Source organism: Pseudorca crassidens, chromosome 7 (assembly GCF_039906515.1).
Source record: "Pseudorca crassidens isolate mPseCra1 chromosome 7, mPseCra1.hap1, whole genome shotgun sequence".
NCBI lineage: Eukaryota > Metazoa > Chordata > Mammalia > Artiodactyla > Delphinidae > Pseudorca > Pseudorca crassidens.
Window position 1 is genome coordinate 15358649 of NC_090302.1, and position 17504 is coordinate 15376152.

At 45.5% G+C, this 17504-nt stretch overlaps 1 protein-coding gene across 2 annotated transcripts in view; it reads left to right on the forward strand.

The window, feature by feature from the left end:
* The window catches only part of BRINP1 (BMP/retinoic acid inducible neural specific 1), a 189733-nt gene that overhangs the window by 152818 nt on the left and 19411 nt on the right, over window positions 1–17504 (forward strand). For both annotated transcript variants that reach the window (XM_067743513.1, XM_067743512.1), the window contains exons 6-7: window positions 6885–7121; window positions 11474–11696. In XM_067743513.1, coding sequence (XP_067599614.1) covers window positions 6885–7121; window positions 11474–11696 — 460 coding nt within the window. The remainder of the gene's footprint in view (window positions 1–6884; window positions 7122–11473; window positions 11697–17504) is intronic.

The following is a 17504-nucleotide window of genomic DNA, read 5'->3' on the forward strand; positions in this document are numbered from 1 at the left end:
CAACCATGAAGTCCTTTATCTGCCAGTCTGAAATCCCTGGGCTTTCACAGGAAGGGGGTCAGGCTGACTTTTTGCAAAAGGTACAGTCCTTGCTGTCCTTCTCCTCGCCTCGTGCTTTTCAGAAATGGACAGAATTTGACAAGCAGAACTTAGCAGGTACAAGACAACAGGTGGGACTCCTATAGGGCTCTGAGAGATCTACAGGGGGCCACATTCTGATGCAAGAACAGGATAGAAAAATATTTATACTCAACCAAAACAGAACCTGTATTTTTCCCTCTTCCTCTTAGCACTGTAAGAGATCGTACATTTAATGTTTAATGAAATAGGTCAGAAAAGAGCAAATCCATCAAAAATATTACTATATTAGGTAATTAGGATATAGAATAAAATAAAAACAAAGCTGAGGGAAACCAAAGGAAGATATAGAACTCTTGCCTTGAACAAGACTTAGATTGATACAAGGTATGCACACACTGACCCAACTTTGTGCAGCGTATGCCTTCTCCATGGAACGCTGGGGATGCCCTTCTTTATCTACTGAGACCAGGCTCGTGTCTCAAGACTCTGCCCACATCCCACTCACATCACGAAGTCTTCCATAATTATCATGCCCAGGCTTATTTTCTTTCATCTTCATAATAGATCACTGGCTTATTCAATATTTGAAATATATTTATTGAACACCTACTATTTACCAGACATCATACAACTTTATGTTTTAATCATCAGTTAAGGCTTTTGTCTCTTGGATTCTGAACTTTAGTTTTGAATCTCCAGTAGCACTTCTGTGTCCTTAGAAGGTAGGAAACATCTAGTCCAGCAGTTCCTCAGGTACTGCTTGTTGAAGGAAGGAGAAAGTGGCTAAGAGGTCCTATCAGCAGAGGAGCAGGGTCAGGGTCAGGGATGAAGGTTGGATTGGCTTTTGTTGCTAGTGTCCTCTTTTCCAGACATTAAGTGTTCCCTAGCTCACTGAGCACAGTCACCTGAACCAGGTGCCTGCTTTACACAGCAATATTGACAACAGCAATATTGACAATGTCCTAAGGTCTCCAGGGATCCAATGTAAGATTACCCTGAAAGTTCTGTTACTTTAGCGCCCCCCAGTGGTTGAAACTCAGAAGCACAGTGAGCCGCTTTCTTTTTCTGAATCTCAGGTTCACTCCCTGCCTGTAAGAGACCAGGATCCTTGACCTTTGTTGTTGTAAGAAGCGCTGTTCCTCTAATGAGCTGACAGATCTCTGCTCTGTGTCATTCTTCCCTTCAGAGTTGTGATCTTCTCTGAGGTGCCGGAAGTTGTTCTTCTCTAGGGAACTTGGAAGTAAATGAACAAACAAAAAAAGAGGAACCTTAATCAGAAAGAAAGGTGATGGCTAAGTTGGTTCTTAGTTGGAAAGAATAATATTTCCTGAGGCCTTTGCACATGCTGTTTCCACTTTCTAGAACACTCTTCCTGTGGATCTCCCTTCCCCTAACTCCTGTTAATCCGTTGGGTCTCAGCCTAAATGCTGCTTCCTCTAGAAGAGAGTCTTTGACCACCCCTACTCCATGCTGGGCTAGGTATTCTTGCCGTGTGTTCCCCGAGCAATCTTGTGCTTCTGCTAAAGCACTGGTCTCACTGCATCCAAGCAGCTTGTTTACAGGTCTGTCTCCTTCCTTAACCGTGAGGTCAGCGAGGGCAGGGAGTTGCCTGCATTATTCACCCTGGTATCTGTGGCACAGTGCCTGCCACCCAGTAGAGCTTAAGCAATATGTGTGGAAAGAAGGGAAGAGAGATGGAGAGAAGAAGAAGATAGATGGAAGAGAGAAGGGAAGGAAGGAAAGGAGGGAGGGAGGGAGGGAAGGAAGGAAAATTCATTGAAGTACAAACAATGGAACAATAATAATGAGCACCTACAATAATTACTATAATGCTATTAAGACAAGTTGCACTCTTGGCATGTTTCCTACTAGCCCAAATGGGGCTACTCAAGAAGGATTTTTCCAAGAAGGGCTCACGTTTGGTCCAGGTAATGGATTATGTTCTAATAGGGTGTAAATGGAGGAACCTAACATTTATTGAACACTTAATTATAACAAAATACCATAGATTGGGTGGTTTGAACAAGAGACATTATTTCTTACCATTCTGGAGGCTGGGAAGTCTAAGGTCAAGGTGCCGACAGATTCAGTGTCCGATTAAGGCACATTCCTGGCTTGTAGACAGCTGCTTTCTCACTGTGTGCTCACGTGGCCTTTTCTTAGTGTGTGCTCAGGGAGGCAAGGAGGGAAGGAGGGGGAGAGGGAGAGAGAGAGGGAGGAAGAGCGAGAGAGCGCAAGGGTGCATGCCTTCCTGTCTCTTCCTCTTACTATAGGGGCACTAATCCCATCGTGCAGACTCCACCTTCATGACCTCATCTAAACCTAATCATCTTCCAAAGGCCCCACCTCTTAATGCCATCACAAGGTGGGACAGGGTTAGGGTTTCAACATATGAAATTGGGGTGGGAGGGGCACAAACATTCAGCCCATAAGAGTCAGGTGTTTGCTAAAGTGCTGTTTATGCCTTTTCTCCCCTCATTTACCCTTTTCAATGGCCCTGGAAGGTGGTTATTGGAATTTTTAACTTCACAGGCAAGAAAACCGAGTTTCAGAGGGGCTAAGACATTCCCAGAGGCCACTCTGTGCCATAGGTACCACAGAGGCCCCAAGCCAGGCATTCGTCTCAGCTTCCACACTTACCCACTGGAGATGCGGAAGGACCTGCGAGTGTTTCAGAATTCAGTCCAAATTCCGAGATTCAAGTCCTGAGTCTTTTACTGTAGTTGTGGAGCTATGGACACGTCCTCAATTCTAATGGCCTCAAAGGTTTTAGGGACAACTTTCTCTTCAGTTGGGATGAGAAAGGGGATGCTTCTTTCATTCAACAAATGAGAGTCTGAAACCTCCACCAGGCTTGGTCTTAAGTTACACTCTGGGGGCTTGTCGTGGACAGATAAGCCTCTGTCCCCCTAAAGCCCATCTCCCCCATTAGACAGTGGGCTGTCCCCCTTAAGCCCACTGTCTAATGGGGGAGATGGAACAAAAATGAAGACAAATGAATAAGGTAATTTCATTCAGAAACTAATTCTGTGAAGCAAATAGAAGAGACATTTTAACTCGGGTGGTCTGGACAAGTCTGGATGGCAGGACAAGGGGGCCAGGCAGAGCTCTGGAAAAGGAATATTCTAGGCACAGGGGAGGACAAGTGCAGAGACTGTAGAAAGAATAAGACTGGCACAAAAGAGGGACTGAAAAAGGGCAGGATGCCCGTGTGTCCTGAAAAAAAAGAAGAGAGGATAAGGAGAGAAGAGAAAGGACGCGGTCAGTGAAATAGAGATACCCTCTCGTGTGACAGCACAGAGACTGTACGTAAAATACAAAAGGTATCGTGCAACGTGCGTGTTGAAGTGAGGCAGGAGGGGGGACTGAGGAAGATGGGGCAGAAATCGGGAAAAGAGAAGGCAGATGACATGGGGGTTCCCACATCGACATCGTGCCCACTGTGGAACAGCAGAACATGCCATTTTAAAGTACAAGATTTTTTTTTTAAGTATAACAAGACTGGGCTGGGGGTGCAGAGTCCATATGTTTAGCTTGGGATAGTCGCTGTGCAAATGGCGCTTTCAACTCTTGCCTTCCTGGGTTTTGTGAGGCCAAATTTATATGCTTGGCACCAAGGGTGGCCTTTTTCTCTCTCTCATTTTCTCAGTTTTCCTTTCCATGTGTGTGTGTGTATATCTTTGGGAACTCTGGGGACAGAAGATTCCACCCCAGCCGGCAGCTGTATATCTTTCAAACTGTGGTTCCCCAGGCCAAATCCCCCTCCAGATTATTTATGGTTCCCATTGAAGCCGGCAGGACTCAGGCGCCCATGTAGGAGGTGCTCAGCAATGGGCCTCTTTGTTGGACACAGGTCATTGGGAGACGACACTGCCGGTGACTGCTATGTGAACCTCCGCTGCTGGAGAAATGGTTATGTAACTTTAAACAGTAATGACATTTTGCAGAAAAGTGCTTTTTAATTGCTATGTCTTCATTATTCTCTTTCAAATTTGCCCAGGAGATTCCGCCTCAGAGACAGCTTGGCAGGTTCTGGGTTTCCATTTTTAAAGAGCAACCAGTTTTGTGTTTCAGCTGTTCCCAGAAACCCCCCAATCCCAAACTTCATCTGTTTTCAGTTGCGTTACATGGGGTAGGTAATACTGCCTTTTGTATCCTTGCCAGATGGAGAAATGATTTAATGCAATTTTTGAAAAATGCTCTCCCCAGATTCCTTTTGGGCTGGGACTAAGAATAGAATATTTTATCCCCTACAAAGGGGGAGAAAGAAAATGATGAGCAAGCTAGAAAAGTAGGACTGAGAGTATAGTCTGTAGAATGTCTTTAAGCAACAGAAACTTAACCCCAATCCATAGACTTAGATGCCTGTAGGGGATTGGGATCAGCTAAAAATAAATTTTGCTTTGGAAGTGAACATGGTGATACAGATAAAGTGACTCAATAATGCATACTCCGAAAGAATTAGAGACTTGGTTTAGAAGGACTTTACTGCTTGATTTGGTTTGCTCTACCTTTTGGTATTTGCATCATACCCCTCCGTACAGGAGCCCTTCTGAGCAGTGACTCACTGATTTGGACCCTCTGCTCATTGGGGTGGCACTCACCCACCCAGCCTTGTGATGGAGCATCGCCCCGGGGCTGTTCAGCTCTGTTAGAACGTCTTCCGTGCATGTTGACAAAGGATCCACCTTTCCGAATAGCTCTCCCACCAGTGCTGGTTCAACAAACACATAATTCTAGACCCCACTTTTTTGTGGAAGCTCTCCAAATACCCAAACACTGCCTTCTAGATATTTTCTTCTTCTGATTAGATACTCACAGCTATTGTTCCTTTGTTTATCCTGAAGTTTCTGTTGAAACTTTTAAAAAAACTTTAATCAGAGAAATGGCATCCCTGTCATCATCATCATCAAAACTAGGAATAAATCACATGTGTTCGTTTGCTATGCGTCAGGGACTTGTTCTAGACAATTCTAAAGAATTATTTCACTTAGCTCTCTCAATAACCCTCTGATGTAGGTACTAAAGTTATCTCCATTTTAGAGAAGAGAAAGTGGAGCCTTTGAGAGGTTGACTAACTAACTTGAGATGACTTAGGTAGTCAGTAGAGAAGCCTGACTCTAGTAATGCCCAGCTCTTAACTACTGTGTTATGATTTCCTACCAGAAGGCATACTAGAAGCACAGTCTTCTTTTTCACAAGGCCCCTCTGAAAATAGTCTTTTTTTAGCTGCCATATGAAGACAGGTTGAAATGATGGGCTTCGTTTTTTTTTTTAATAATCTGAAAGCAAGAGAAACAAAGATAAAAATCTAGAAACACAACTTTGAGGTCGAGAGTGAAAGAAATGCTGAGTTTATTCAGAAGATCCCTGATGAGTAGGATTAGGGATGTCCCTGAAGCACGAATGAGAAAAAAATTTAATCCAAATAGCACAGTTCTCTTTTACACAGTGGGTAGTAAAACCATTACCCCAGTATGCACTGGTGGCAAAAACTGTTGGCAGCTCCAAATGAGGTGGAGAGAAATGTCCCAGGCAAAAGTGCTTGAATTAATTAATTTAGCCCAGAGTTGTCCTTTTTTCTGGGCACCATAGGCGCTGGCCTGCTGTGCTGACATTTCATAGGTACAAGAGTAGTTAGTACTCGTGCCCAGATAAATCCTTCTCCATCATTGGCCCTCTGGCTTAGGACTTTGATTAGTCAAGTGTAGAGAAAAAATCATGAGGTGTGGCCAACAGCACTCATCTTATAACCATGAACTACTCATTTCCTCTTGGTGGGCTTTGCCTTCTTCATTTTTAAGCAAAGAAGAGATAATTAATTTAATTTGATGCCATTCTCCACTGATATTTATGTGTACGTGTGAGTGATACTGTGGTCCTGTTCAATTATATAATTCTATTTCTGTCATCCTTACCCAGGAAACTACCAAAGTATTCCCATTATTCACAGGATGGAGTCCAAGTTCCTTAGCATATATAATAACGACCTTTGCACTCTGGCATCTGCCCTTTTCTAAAACCTGTTCTCCTCCAGCACTGCAACCCCACCCGTCAAATTCATTTCATTCACCAGCAACTCCCAGACATGTTAAGTCTTAGTTCTTGCTACCCCTCTCTTTAGAGTATGCTTCCTGTTCTTTTTTACATAATGATCTCTTATTCACTTTTCAACCAGCCCAAATATCTCCTCCGCAAACGTTTCCCTGCTATCCCAGCAATGCTATTTGCAGCCTTCTGCTGTCCAGTTACCTCATGTGGCTGACTGTGCTCTGGGTCTATAAAGCTATGTTATGATGATGTGTGTCCATGTCTACCCCTGCTGATTATATTATAAACTCCCCAAGGGCAAAGGTCGTGTCTTTTTTATCTCTATAGACCTAGTGCCTAGCTCAGGGCTTGTGCTTCATAAATAGGGTTCATAAATATTAGATGAAAGGAAAAGGAAAGAAAAGAAGGAAATAAGGAAAAATAAATGGCAATCTTGTGCTTTCAGTAAGGGTTTTCTCCCAAAATGGAAAAGGTATATTAACAGATCTGGCTCTAGCTTCAGTCCTAATATCACAGAATAGAGTATGCAGTGCAGAGATGGCCAAGGTCATGACCTGAGAAGTTTAACTAGAAGCAAGGCAACTGGAGGCCTTGCCAATTATGCCCTGTGTGGATCTAGGCAGGCCCAGAGATAGTTTGGTTACACAAAGAGAAAGCTAGCAGCTTCGGAGTCCTACGCATCACCTCTCGAAACTGTTAATGAAACACCTTTTCTAACCTTTCCTTTTCCCCTCCTTGCTATTCTCAAACAGGTCTTCAGATCATCTTCCCTCAGTATCTGCAAGAGAAATTTGTCCAATCAGCCTTGAGCTACATCATGTGCAACGGTGAGGGGGAATACGTGTGCCAGAACAGCCAGTGTAGATGCCAGTGTGCCGAGGAGTTCCCGCAGTGCAACTGCCCCATCACCGACATCCAGATCATGGAGTACACGCTGGCCAACATGGCCAAGTCTTGGGCCGAAGCTTACAAGGACCTGGAGAATTCAGGTAGAGAGCCTGATGCTACTACTGCATGAATGGTGCCCTGCCGAGTCGGGAAAACGATCTCGCTGGAATTAGTATAGCTGAGGGGAGCACTCAGTAACCCCCCAAGCCTTTCACGTTGGAGGGTCCAGAGCCATCCTAGCAGCCATCAGAGAGTAGGCACTCAGTAAGTCTCCAGCGAGTGGAATACTGAATAACATAATCAAGTTCATGGTCCTATGATGTATTGCTTCTGTGGTACCCAGACGACAGAGAGAATAACGCGTCATAGCACATAGGAAGCCTCTGGAGAGGGGAGTCAAAGCTAGTTGTATTGATTCCTGAGTCTGTGTGTGTGTGTGTGCACATGTGTGTACCTGTCTCCCTAAATAAATGAACACACATATATGTGTAAGTATGGATATGTATATATCTATATATATGTACATACATAGGTAGATATTGCTATAGGTAGCCAACGAATTCACAGACTTTCATAGCTGGAAGTCACTTTTCAGGTAACTTAGCTATTTCCTGTTTTTGTGGTTGAGAAAAATGAATTTCAGGGGAGGAACATCAGTCACCCGAGGCCATAAAGTAGGTGAGGTGCAAAGTTGGGGTTTTGCCTCGTGGAGCTTCTAGTTAATGGGCAATCCCGGCACCGATCATGTAACTCTGCAGAGAATAGTGGCATGCTAATCATATGTATGTAAGGAGCGAGGGGCTCCTGTGAGCAAATCTCGTGGCGTTGGAGGGCAGTATGGCCAGGGAGTCAGGAGAGGCCGCCTCGAGGGAGAGTCTCAGTACCTGAGTGTGTGCAGAGACCAGAGGGTGAGTGCAGGTGGACCAGTGGGAGGCGCCTGGGAGAGAGGTGGTTGCCATGTGAGTTACAGGGGTTGTATAGGTAGTAAAAATGGGAAACGTGCAGAGATGCTGAGGTATTTAGAAGGAACAATTAGCAGGGCTTGATGGTAGATTGACTCTGAGAGTTCAAGGGAAGGGCATTGAGGTGAGCTCCAAGGATGTGTTTTAGGTATGCTTGCTAGACAATCTGATGGGTGCTGGTACCACTCACAGAGCTAGAACACCCTGGAAGGTTTGGAAAGAAGACTGTGTACTCAGTTTTGGACATGAAAAGCTTGGGAACCCTTGAGACTTCCAAAAAGAGATGCCAAGTAGATATTTGGCATTTAATATGTGCTCAGAGATCTGTTAAATAAATGGACGTATGTAGAGAGGGTTTCTGTTTTTAACACAACCATATATCCCTTAAATCTATTACAACGTTAATAGATTGAGTTAAAGTGAGTAGTGATATTCCTGTGTTCTAGAGGAGGGAGGGTGTCAAGACCCAGTGTCTTCCCCTGGGTTACGTAGTTAGTAAATGACAGCGCTGGTAATGGAATGCCTGATTCCAAAGCCACTGCTCATAGCAGCTTTTGTAACTTATTAGTTCTACTTTACCCACCCCCAGCCCTCAGTTCCCTCATCTGATAAATGAGAGGGCATGTTTGTGTTTTTAATATTTGAATTTATTTAAATCTTTAGCCAAGAAACCCTTTGATCAAACAAAATCTTACCTTGGGGCCACTGTGTACCGCAGATAAAAGCGGAGCTGTAGAGCGCTGTGTTTGAAAACCACTGGTTTCCGTGATCTCTAGGCCTCCCACCAGTTCTGGCAGCGCAGAATGCATCCGTGATTCTGCTCTCACGGGGTCATCGAGCGGAGCTGTGATGCCTTAGGAACCTGCACCCATTAGTCCATTTAAAATCCTGGGAATCCATGAAAGAGGAGAGGTTCATGATGGAAATGTATTATGATGATTATTTGGCCTCAAACAAAAGAAGCATTTGATAAAATGCTTTTGAAAAGAGATTCTACTGATTGCTAAAAAGCAGAGGGGGGTGTAGGCTGTGTGCACAAGTAGTAGGAATCCCTAGCACAGAATCCTTATTCCCAAGGAAGAGAAGCCACTTTGAGTGGGTGGGTGTGGAAGGAAATTCAGAAAGCTGAGATGCTGCAGGGTAAGCTGAAAAGGCCACAGAAATGATTTCTGTGTCACGATTGTCTCTCCACAAAAGCACACCTTTCCTCTAGATATCCTGCACTCAACTCATCCATTTGAAATGTTTGTACCCATGAAAACAAAGCCATCCATCCACGCGTGTATGTGGCTCGTACATGTACACTTTCCTCCTTTTCCTTTGCAACCCATAACCTTAAGGACTCAGCCCCAAGTAATTTGGAGGAATTGATGACTGGCCAAAGGTCAAAGCCATTGATTCCTTCAAGGCTCGAGAGTTAGTGGTCACATAGGACCTAGTTTACACACATAAATGGGGGTCTATGCCTCCTTTATTGGGAGGGAACCCTTCTACTTTTAGTCAAGAAAATGAAATCATTTTCACTTTTTAATTAGGTGTTCGTATCTGACCCAAATTCTGGTTCTTTGAAAGGACTGTTCTCTCCTCCGAGGTCAGCAGAGCCCTCTGCAGGATGAGCTGTGTGGCGGGGAGAGCTGGACTGGCCAGAGCAGCAGCGTCATCAGGGCCAGTCCCCTGCCCCCAGCCAGCCCACTGAGTAAATCCGTCAGCACCGTCGTGTGTATCCTCCCAATCTTACACAGCCATCCACTCAGCACCTTCTGGATATCGAAAACTGTTTAGGCAGACAGCGTCTCTCAAGATTTGAATTAGATGCTCTCACTGACAGATGGGGAAACTGAGGCATTGAGAAACTAATGCTTATACAGCCATCCAAGGGTCAGGAATCAGTCTGAACTCGTGCATGTCTATAACAAGGTTCCTGAGGAGTCAGAGACTCCTGTTTCAGCACCTTAACAGAAAAGATATTAATATATTAAAAAATATGTAGTTTTTTTCCTCTCAATTCACTGATCCTCCTTATGTGTTGAGAGTAAGTGTAACATGCTACATAAGAACATAAGATTCGGAGCCAGTCTAGAGTTCTAATTCTACCATTTGCTGGCTGTGTGACCTTGGTAAGTTAATTAACTTCTCTGTGTCTTACTTTCTATAAAAGGGGGCACTAAAAGCACCCACCTCGTATGTTTGCTGTAAAATCACTTATATATTGTAGATGTTTAAGACTGACCCTGGTGCTTATCGAGAGCTTAGAAGGCATTTTTTAGAAAAAAAAGAATGCCTAATATACCTGAAATTTCCTTGTAGGTTTTATGGAAAGTATCAAGCTTCAGATATCTATAGACAGATGATAGCTAGCTAGCTAGATAGATAGATAGATAGATAGATGACAGATAGATGATAGATGATAGATAGATATCCCAACCATTTAGCCTGTTTTTCCTGCAAAATGATCAACCTCTTAATTTTTTAACTTTCCCAATAGTTGAGTGGGGGATTGAGTAGGAGGTATTAGATCAGAAAACAACAGCTCAGGTTTTAGTCCTGTCTCTTGTTACTCATGGACTGTTCTACCTTCAGAAAATGATATTCCCACTCGAGGCTTCAGTTTCTCCAAATGTAGAACAAGAAAGCTGACCTAGATAATTTCTTCTAAGGCTGTGTCACCTTGTAGCACATGCTGACACACTGAAACTCAGCATCACAAACTGAGGCAGAAATCTTCACCCAGGAGACCCAAGAGTTCGTCCCCATCTGGAGTTTCCCAAAATGTGACTTGATGTAAGGTGGTCCACACATGCAGCTTCCAGTGAGAGTGGGGCACACAGTGGGGAGGGTGATCGATGTCAGTTCTCTGTCGATCCTGAAGATTACATCACAGAGAATGTCTCAGTTGCTGCTAATATCCTTTCACATCTATCACCTGCTCCTTCCCTAAATTTCAAAGTGAGAGCAGGCACAGGGGTTCAGTCATTTAGCAGGCCACAGCATTTGGCTAGAATTTATTAATATCATTTTCATTATTTTATTTTCACAGCTTTATTTTTATAGCTCCCGTTCTACCGAGGGCATCTGATAGTGATTCTCTACTTGGATTGGATAAAAATTTGTTTTAATTGATTCAAAGATAAGTACAAGTAAATATAAGTACAAGTGAATGTCATAAAGTTGGCATTCAAATGACAGAAGTTGGGGCAGCCCTGTCTGAAGCAAGGATGCGGGATGCAGGTTCACTCCTGCGGTAGCAAAGTAAAAGACCCGTTACTGAAAACACAGGGGCCTCTTCACTGTGTGCGAGGAGTGGAGCAGGCTAGTTCCAGGCCTCTTCACTGCGTGCGAGGAGTGGAGCAGGCTAGCTCCGTGTTTGCAGGCCTCCAACAAGTTGGCTTTATCGTGCGCCTGCTTTGCTTGTGGATGGGGCTAAGCACTTGCGCCTCAGGTGGGGGCTGTGTCATGCTCAGCCCGCCTTCTTGGCCTTTGTCTCTTGCTAGATGAGTTTAAATCGTTCATGAAGCGTCTCCCTAGCAACCACTTCCTGACCATTGGGAGCATCCATCAGCACTGGGGCAACGACTGGGACCTGCAGAACCGCTACAAGCTCCTGCAGAGCGCCACGGAGGCCCAGAGGCAGAAGATCCAGCGCACTGCCCGCAAGCTCTTCGGCCTCAGCGTCCGCTGCCGCCACAATCCCAACCACCAGCTGCCTAGAGAGAGGTAAGTGCTGGCCCACCTGCCACCTCCACAGGCTCAGACCTGGTGCGGGGGCACATGTACTACGGAAGATGTATCTGGAGCTCGTGGCCTTGCATGGTCCTGACCCACAGTTTTCTTGATTGTCTCTGGCTTCTCCCCTACTGGCTCTGGCTGCACTGGATTTCTGTTTCCTGAAAATACCCTGAACTTTCAGCCTCTATAGTCTGTCTGATCCATCTGACAGGTGAAGGAAATTAGCAGTAGCCCTGACTGCTACGTGACATTTTCTGGTTGCTTAAATGTATTACCTAACTTGAAAATTACTTGGCAAAGCAGATTTTAGCATCCCCATCTTAACGGTGAAGAAACTGGGTTAACTGATGAGTCAAACAATTTATTGACTGAGGGCCTTTGCTCAGGGGCTGGAGTAGAGTGAAGCAAAGGAGGCACCTACCATGAAGGAAGCACTCCCTCCCCCGGTCATGCGAGGACAGGGTCCTCACCTGGGAGGGAGAGCCTCCTCAAATGCCTACCTGCCTCGCTGGCCTCACCCTAGTCCCAGCCCTGCTCGCGATGTACCAGGTATTCTGAAGAATGATGGAGAGCACAGGGGTGAACAAGCCAGACAGGGCTCATGCCCTCATAGCACCTAGGGTTTATCAACTTTCTCAGGGACCCACAGAGAAAGAGCGAGAATTCAAATCCAAGTCTCTCAGACTCCACTCTCCCAGGGCATTCATGAGCTACACCTGGGGGTTTTCTGTATTTGTGTCTCCAGGGTTTCCATGAAGGCATCATGGAAGAGCAGGAAAGCAGGCTTGGGTCTGTCCACCCTGCGTCTGCCAGAGCGCTGATGCGTTCATCTGTTTCATGTTTGGGGATTCCACACTCAACTTTATTCAGTGAAAATAGATCCACTCTTAAAAAGACTGAGGCTAAGTCACCTTCACTTAACAGATTCTGTGTCAGCCACATATTTTATCCACAATTGCTACCCGCATTGTACAGATTAGAAAACTGAAGCTCAGAGAGGGCAAGGAATTGGTCCAAAACAGCAGTGTAAGTCAGTAGTTCTCAATGGAGGTGGCTTTGTCTCCAGGGAACATTTAGAAAGGTCTGAAGACATTTCTGAGTGTCATAACACATGTGAGTGCTACTGCAGTCCCCACAACAAACAGTGATCTGGCCCCAAAAGTCAACGATGCTGATATAAGAACGAGAGACAAGATACCCCGACTCTTTGACTCTAAGTACTGTGTTCTTAATCACCCTACTCCACATGCACTCAAAATTTAAAAAGCACCAAACTCTTTAAAAAAAAAGCCCTCCTCTGTACCAACCACCCTCACCCAAGCACTCATTTTTCTCTCGATTTTCTAGACGCAGATCAAATGCTGCCTCCTTCAGGAAGTCTTTGCTGATTACACCAGCCAATATGGAGGGCCCCTTATTTTAAGTTCCCATTAACCTAAAACCCACACATTAGTCAGCAGATTTTCTTCTATTTCCCATAATAAAACCTTCTCCTTTTGCGCTCGTCCATGCTCATCTCTGTTCTCCCCATTCCCCCCAACTTGGAGCCCCTTTCTTTTCATCTAGCTTGTGATCATTGTGAAACAAATGGAATTTCGGCCGGCAGTGGCTTACTTGTTGAAATGCTGCAGAACCAGGGACTAGGAAAGGGGCCCAGTCACAAAATAGCTCCCTTGTCATCTGTGACAATTGCCCAAACTGCCACCATGAGTGAGGGTCTGAAGTGGATTCCATTTAGACCCACTGAGCATCAGTCAAGTGACCTGCATCAGGACTGGGGGAGATTCGGAAGTGAACGCGGTGACAGTGCCGTGAAAGATGTCTCTTAAAGGAGGAGTGAGGAGGAGATCTGTTGGCAGTCGGGAAGAACTCCCCACATATATTAGCTTGCTAGGGCCGCCATAGCTAACTACCACTGACTGAGTGGTTTAAACAACAGAAATGCATTTTTTCCCAGTTCTGGTGCCTGGAAGTCTGAGACTGAGGTATTGGTTATTCCTGAGGCCTCTCTCCTTGGCTTGTAGCTAGACATCTTCTGTGTCTTCACAGGGTCTTTTCTTTCTGTGTATCTGTGTCCAAATCCTCCTTTCTTATAAGGACACCAGTCCTATTGGGATAGGGCTCGCCTCAATGACCTCATTTTAACTTAATTACCTCTTTAAAGACCTTATCTCCAAATAGAGTCACATTCGGAGATACTGTGGGTGACGACTTGACTGTATGGATTTTGGGGGGATATAATTGAGCCTAGACACCACAAGAGGTGGCTTTTGATCAGATCCCTAAGTGGAGAAATGGTGCATCCCCAGGCTGACCACACTGGCTGTGCACCTGGGCAAAAGAGTTCACACTTAACCATTACCAGACTTTAAACAAAAGCACCTGTCAGTGTTGCTGGCTGTCACTCCAGAAAATGAAGTGGAAAGTCCAGAAGCCCAAAGACACGGGGAAAACACATTGATTAAAGGTGAGCAGAGTGCCCAGGGCACAGAGTGTAGAGCACCATTGAGCACACTGGGTCTAGGGAAGGCTCAGGAGGGCTCCAGAGGAGAGAGGAGCTGGACAGGCCTTAGAAGGGAGGAAGGAGGGACAAAATCGGGTAACGGGAAGAACACGGAACAGAATCGGGGGTTGGATGAGACTGCACCCTAACCTTAGCAAGCTGTGGACCTTGAGCAGGTCGCCTCACTATTCTGAGTGCAAAACCTGTCCACATCTGTAATTTGCTCTTCCTCTGCAAGGCACAGACAGCTAGAAATACCCTGCCACCGCTGGGACCTGCAAAGAAAGAACTCGCAGTGTTGTCATCTCTCCTCCTGAGATAAGAAAACTTGCCCTAATCATTACATCCCTCCTTCACTCACCTGGAGAGGGTGCCTGGAATTCCACTTTGGCATGTCACTCAATTATAGTCATTTAGTATGTATTGGATACTGGGGTGGGCAGGGGACATAGAAATGCAGCTGTGCTGATTCGTCTGAAGCCTTCCCAGGAGAACTGAACCTCCTTGCTGGCTGTGGGCTGCTTCCTGCCATCTGAACCAGAGGCTTTAATGAGCGTCTCTCACACCAGCAGGCAGGGCACCTCCCTGCCACGAAGCAGTGTCAGACAGAGGTGCTAACACTGGGGACCTTGGGCCACCTGAGCTGAGCAAGCTGGAATTTGCAAATGAACCACTTGCTCTGCTGCGGTTTGTCTGTGTCCTGGGCTCCATGGGGGCTGAGTCCACCAAGCAGATGCCATCACTTGTGTCAAGAAGGGTGGCATTGTTGGGCGGGGGTGGGAGAGGGAAAGAGCCCGGGTCTTTAGCAGCACACGGACTGGATCCAAATCCTGGCTCCGTTTACTAGCCACAGGGCTTTATGTACGTCATTTGCAACGTGGGATAATTGCGCTAGCCTTCAGATTAAGTAAAAAGCCTGACTCAGTTAATAGAGAGTTGTCACTGACTGCGGGTTTCCCCCACTATCCGAAAATAGAGCTTTTCTGTGAAACCTTTCATAAGCTGAACTGCCATAAAGCAAAGAAGCAATTACCTTTCTTCATAAAAGCTAAAATCTTTGGATTTCTTTAGGTTAGTGAAAACATGTCTCTTGTAAGGTCTTTTGTAAAAGCGAAGTGGCATAAAGCAGACTTTTGAAAAGCAGGGGACACCTGTATATGGATTCTAAAGATCAGGCACTGTTCTAAGCGTCTCATGTGAATTAACTCACTTCCCCCTCACTGCAGCGTTACAGACTAGGTACTCTTACGGTCTTACTATTTCTACTCTACAGATAAGGGAACTGAGGCACAGACGGTTTAATAATGTACCCAAGGGCAATAAATATTATTTTATTGTTACTTCAAAGACGTGTTTACCTATAAAATCTAGTGAGAAGTCAAATATAGATAATTGGTTTGAAGGCATACTGGAACTTTAATATTGAGCTGGACGGCAAAAGGGGGGTTCTGTGTATCAGTTGTTGCCAAACAGTTCACCCAAGATTTCTGGGCTCAAAACGACACTTATTATCAACTCTCAGGATTCTGTAGACTGACTGGGCACAGCTGGGGCTCCCTCAGGTCGGCTGGGGCTGGGGTCACAGGGGGCCTTGACTGGACATCCAAGATGGCTCACTCCCAGGGCTGGCAGGATGCTGGCTCTACACGTACCCTCTCCAGGTGGCCTGGGCTTCTTGAAACACGACAGCCTCCTGAGACTAAGAGGAAACGGTAAGGCTTCTTACAGCTTAGCTTTGGAAGTCAGAGAGCATCACTTCCACCATATTCTGTTGGCCAAAAGCCCAGCCCAGATGCAAGCAGGTGAATGCTGGGGGTTGTGGGTCACTGGGGGCAGAGGGAATCTTTTTGGAGTTTAAGCACCACAGGATAAATTGAGTATAATTGGAGGTAGAGGTGACTATCCTATATGTAGGGCAAATAAGATGAATGATAATAATAATCACAATCACAGAGCAATAACAAACACTTAACTGAGCAGCTATTATAATAGGCAATAGAGCTGGCTATGTATAAAGATTCTGGAGTCAGACTGCCTGGGTTCAAATCCCAGATTTATTGCCTGCTCACCTTATAACCCTGGGGAAGTTACTACCACCTTTGAGCCTCAATTTTCTCATCTATAAAATGAGGCTAATAACAGTGCCAATCTCATAAGGTTGTTCTGAGGATTAAATGCTTGAACCCACATAAACTGTTTAGAACAGGGCCTGGCACACAGAAAACACTCAATACGTGTTAAGCTATTTTTCTTATTTTTACCAGGCACTGATTTTGCATACAAATTGCTTAGCCCACAGTAATATTCAGTGAGTCTGAGTGTTGATGATGACGTATATTTTTTTCATCTAATCTTCACATTATCTCTATGAAGTGGATGCGATTGGATTTGTTTTATAGGTAAGGAAACTGACGAGGCAGAGATGGAATTAAATTAAGTTGTCCAAGGTCACAGGGCAGATAAGCAGCAGGACTGGAAGGGTCTTGCTGACTCCATGGGTGGGTGTGGCGGTCAGGAGCCCTGTGCAGGCTCTAGGAGGCGAGCAGAAGCAGGAGAGGCGGCTGCGCTGGGTTGGGGCACCTTGGCCTGAGTGTAGGATGATGTCACAGGCAGGGTGAGCCCCTCGAGGTCATGTGGGTGATGACAGACCAGGAGTAGAGTTTTATAGACCCTAGTGTAGTGTGCTGAGATTCAAGAAACGGCACCAGTTGTAGAACCCGGAATCAGCTCCAGAGCCCAGGCAGACACACCAGACACAGCCCCTGTAAGTACAGAGAAGAGGTCAGGTTCAGTGCAGGTCAACTTAGCAAGGAGTTCCTGAGAACTTACTCTGTGTGGGGCTCTGGAAGCATTAAGATAAATAAGACCCATCCCACCCCCAAGGGTCAGTGCTTGTTGGGATGATGGTAGCAGGATTAATTCCAGACCACACCTGCCAATGGGGAATGTAACACCCAACCAGATTGGGCTTCCATCATGTATTAGGTAATTTGGGAGGTCCCAGACATACTGTGGTGGATTTCTTTTGGCTTGTGCAGGAGCTGGCCCTAGAGTCAGACCACAGTACTTCAGTTAGACAGGTCGAAGAAAGGCAGGACCCACAGGGAAGTTTCCTGTGGATTGTTTCGCTACCAGGAGGTCCTTATGTTTTGCAGTTAAAAAGGCGGAAAGACTGGGAAGTGGGCTTTGAATTTGGTCACTATTACTAGACTTTCTGAACCTTGGTTTTCTCATCTGTGAAACAGGCAGCATAATTTCTTCATCCTGCCTCAGAGGGTCTCTGGCTCACCTGA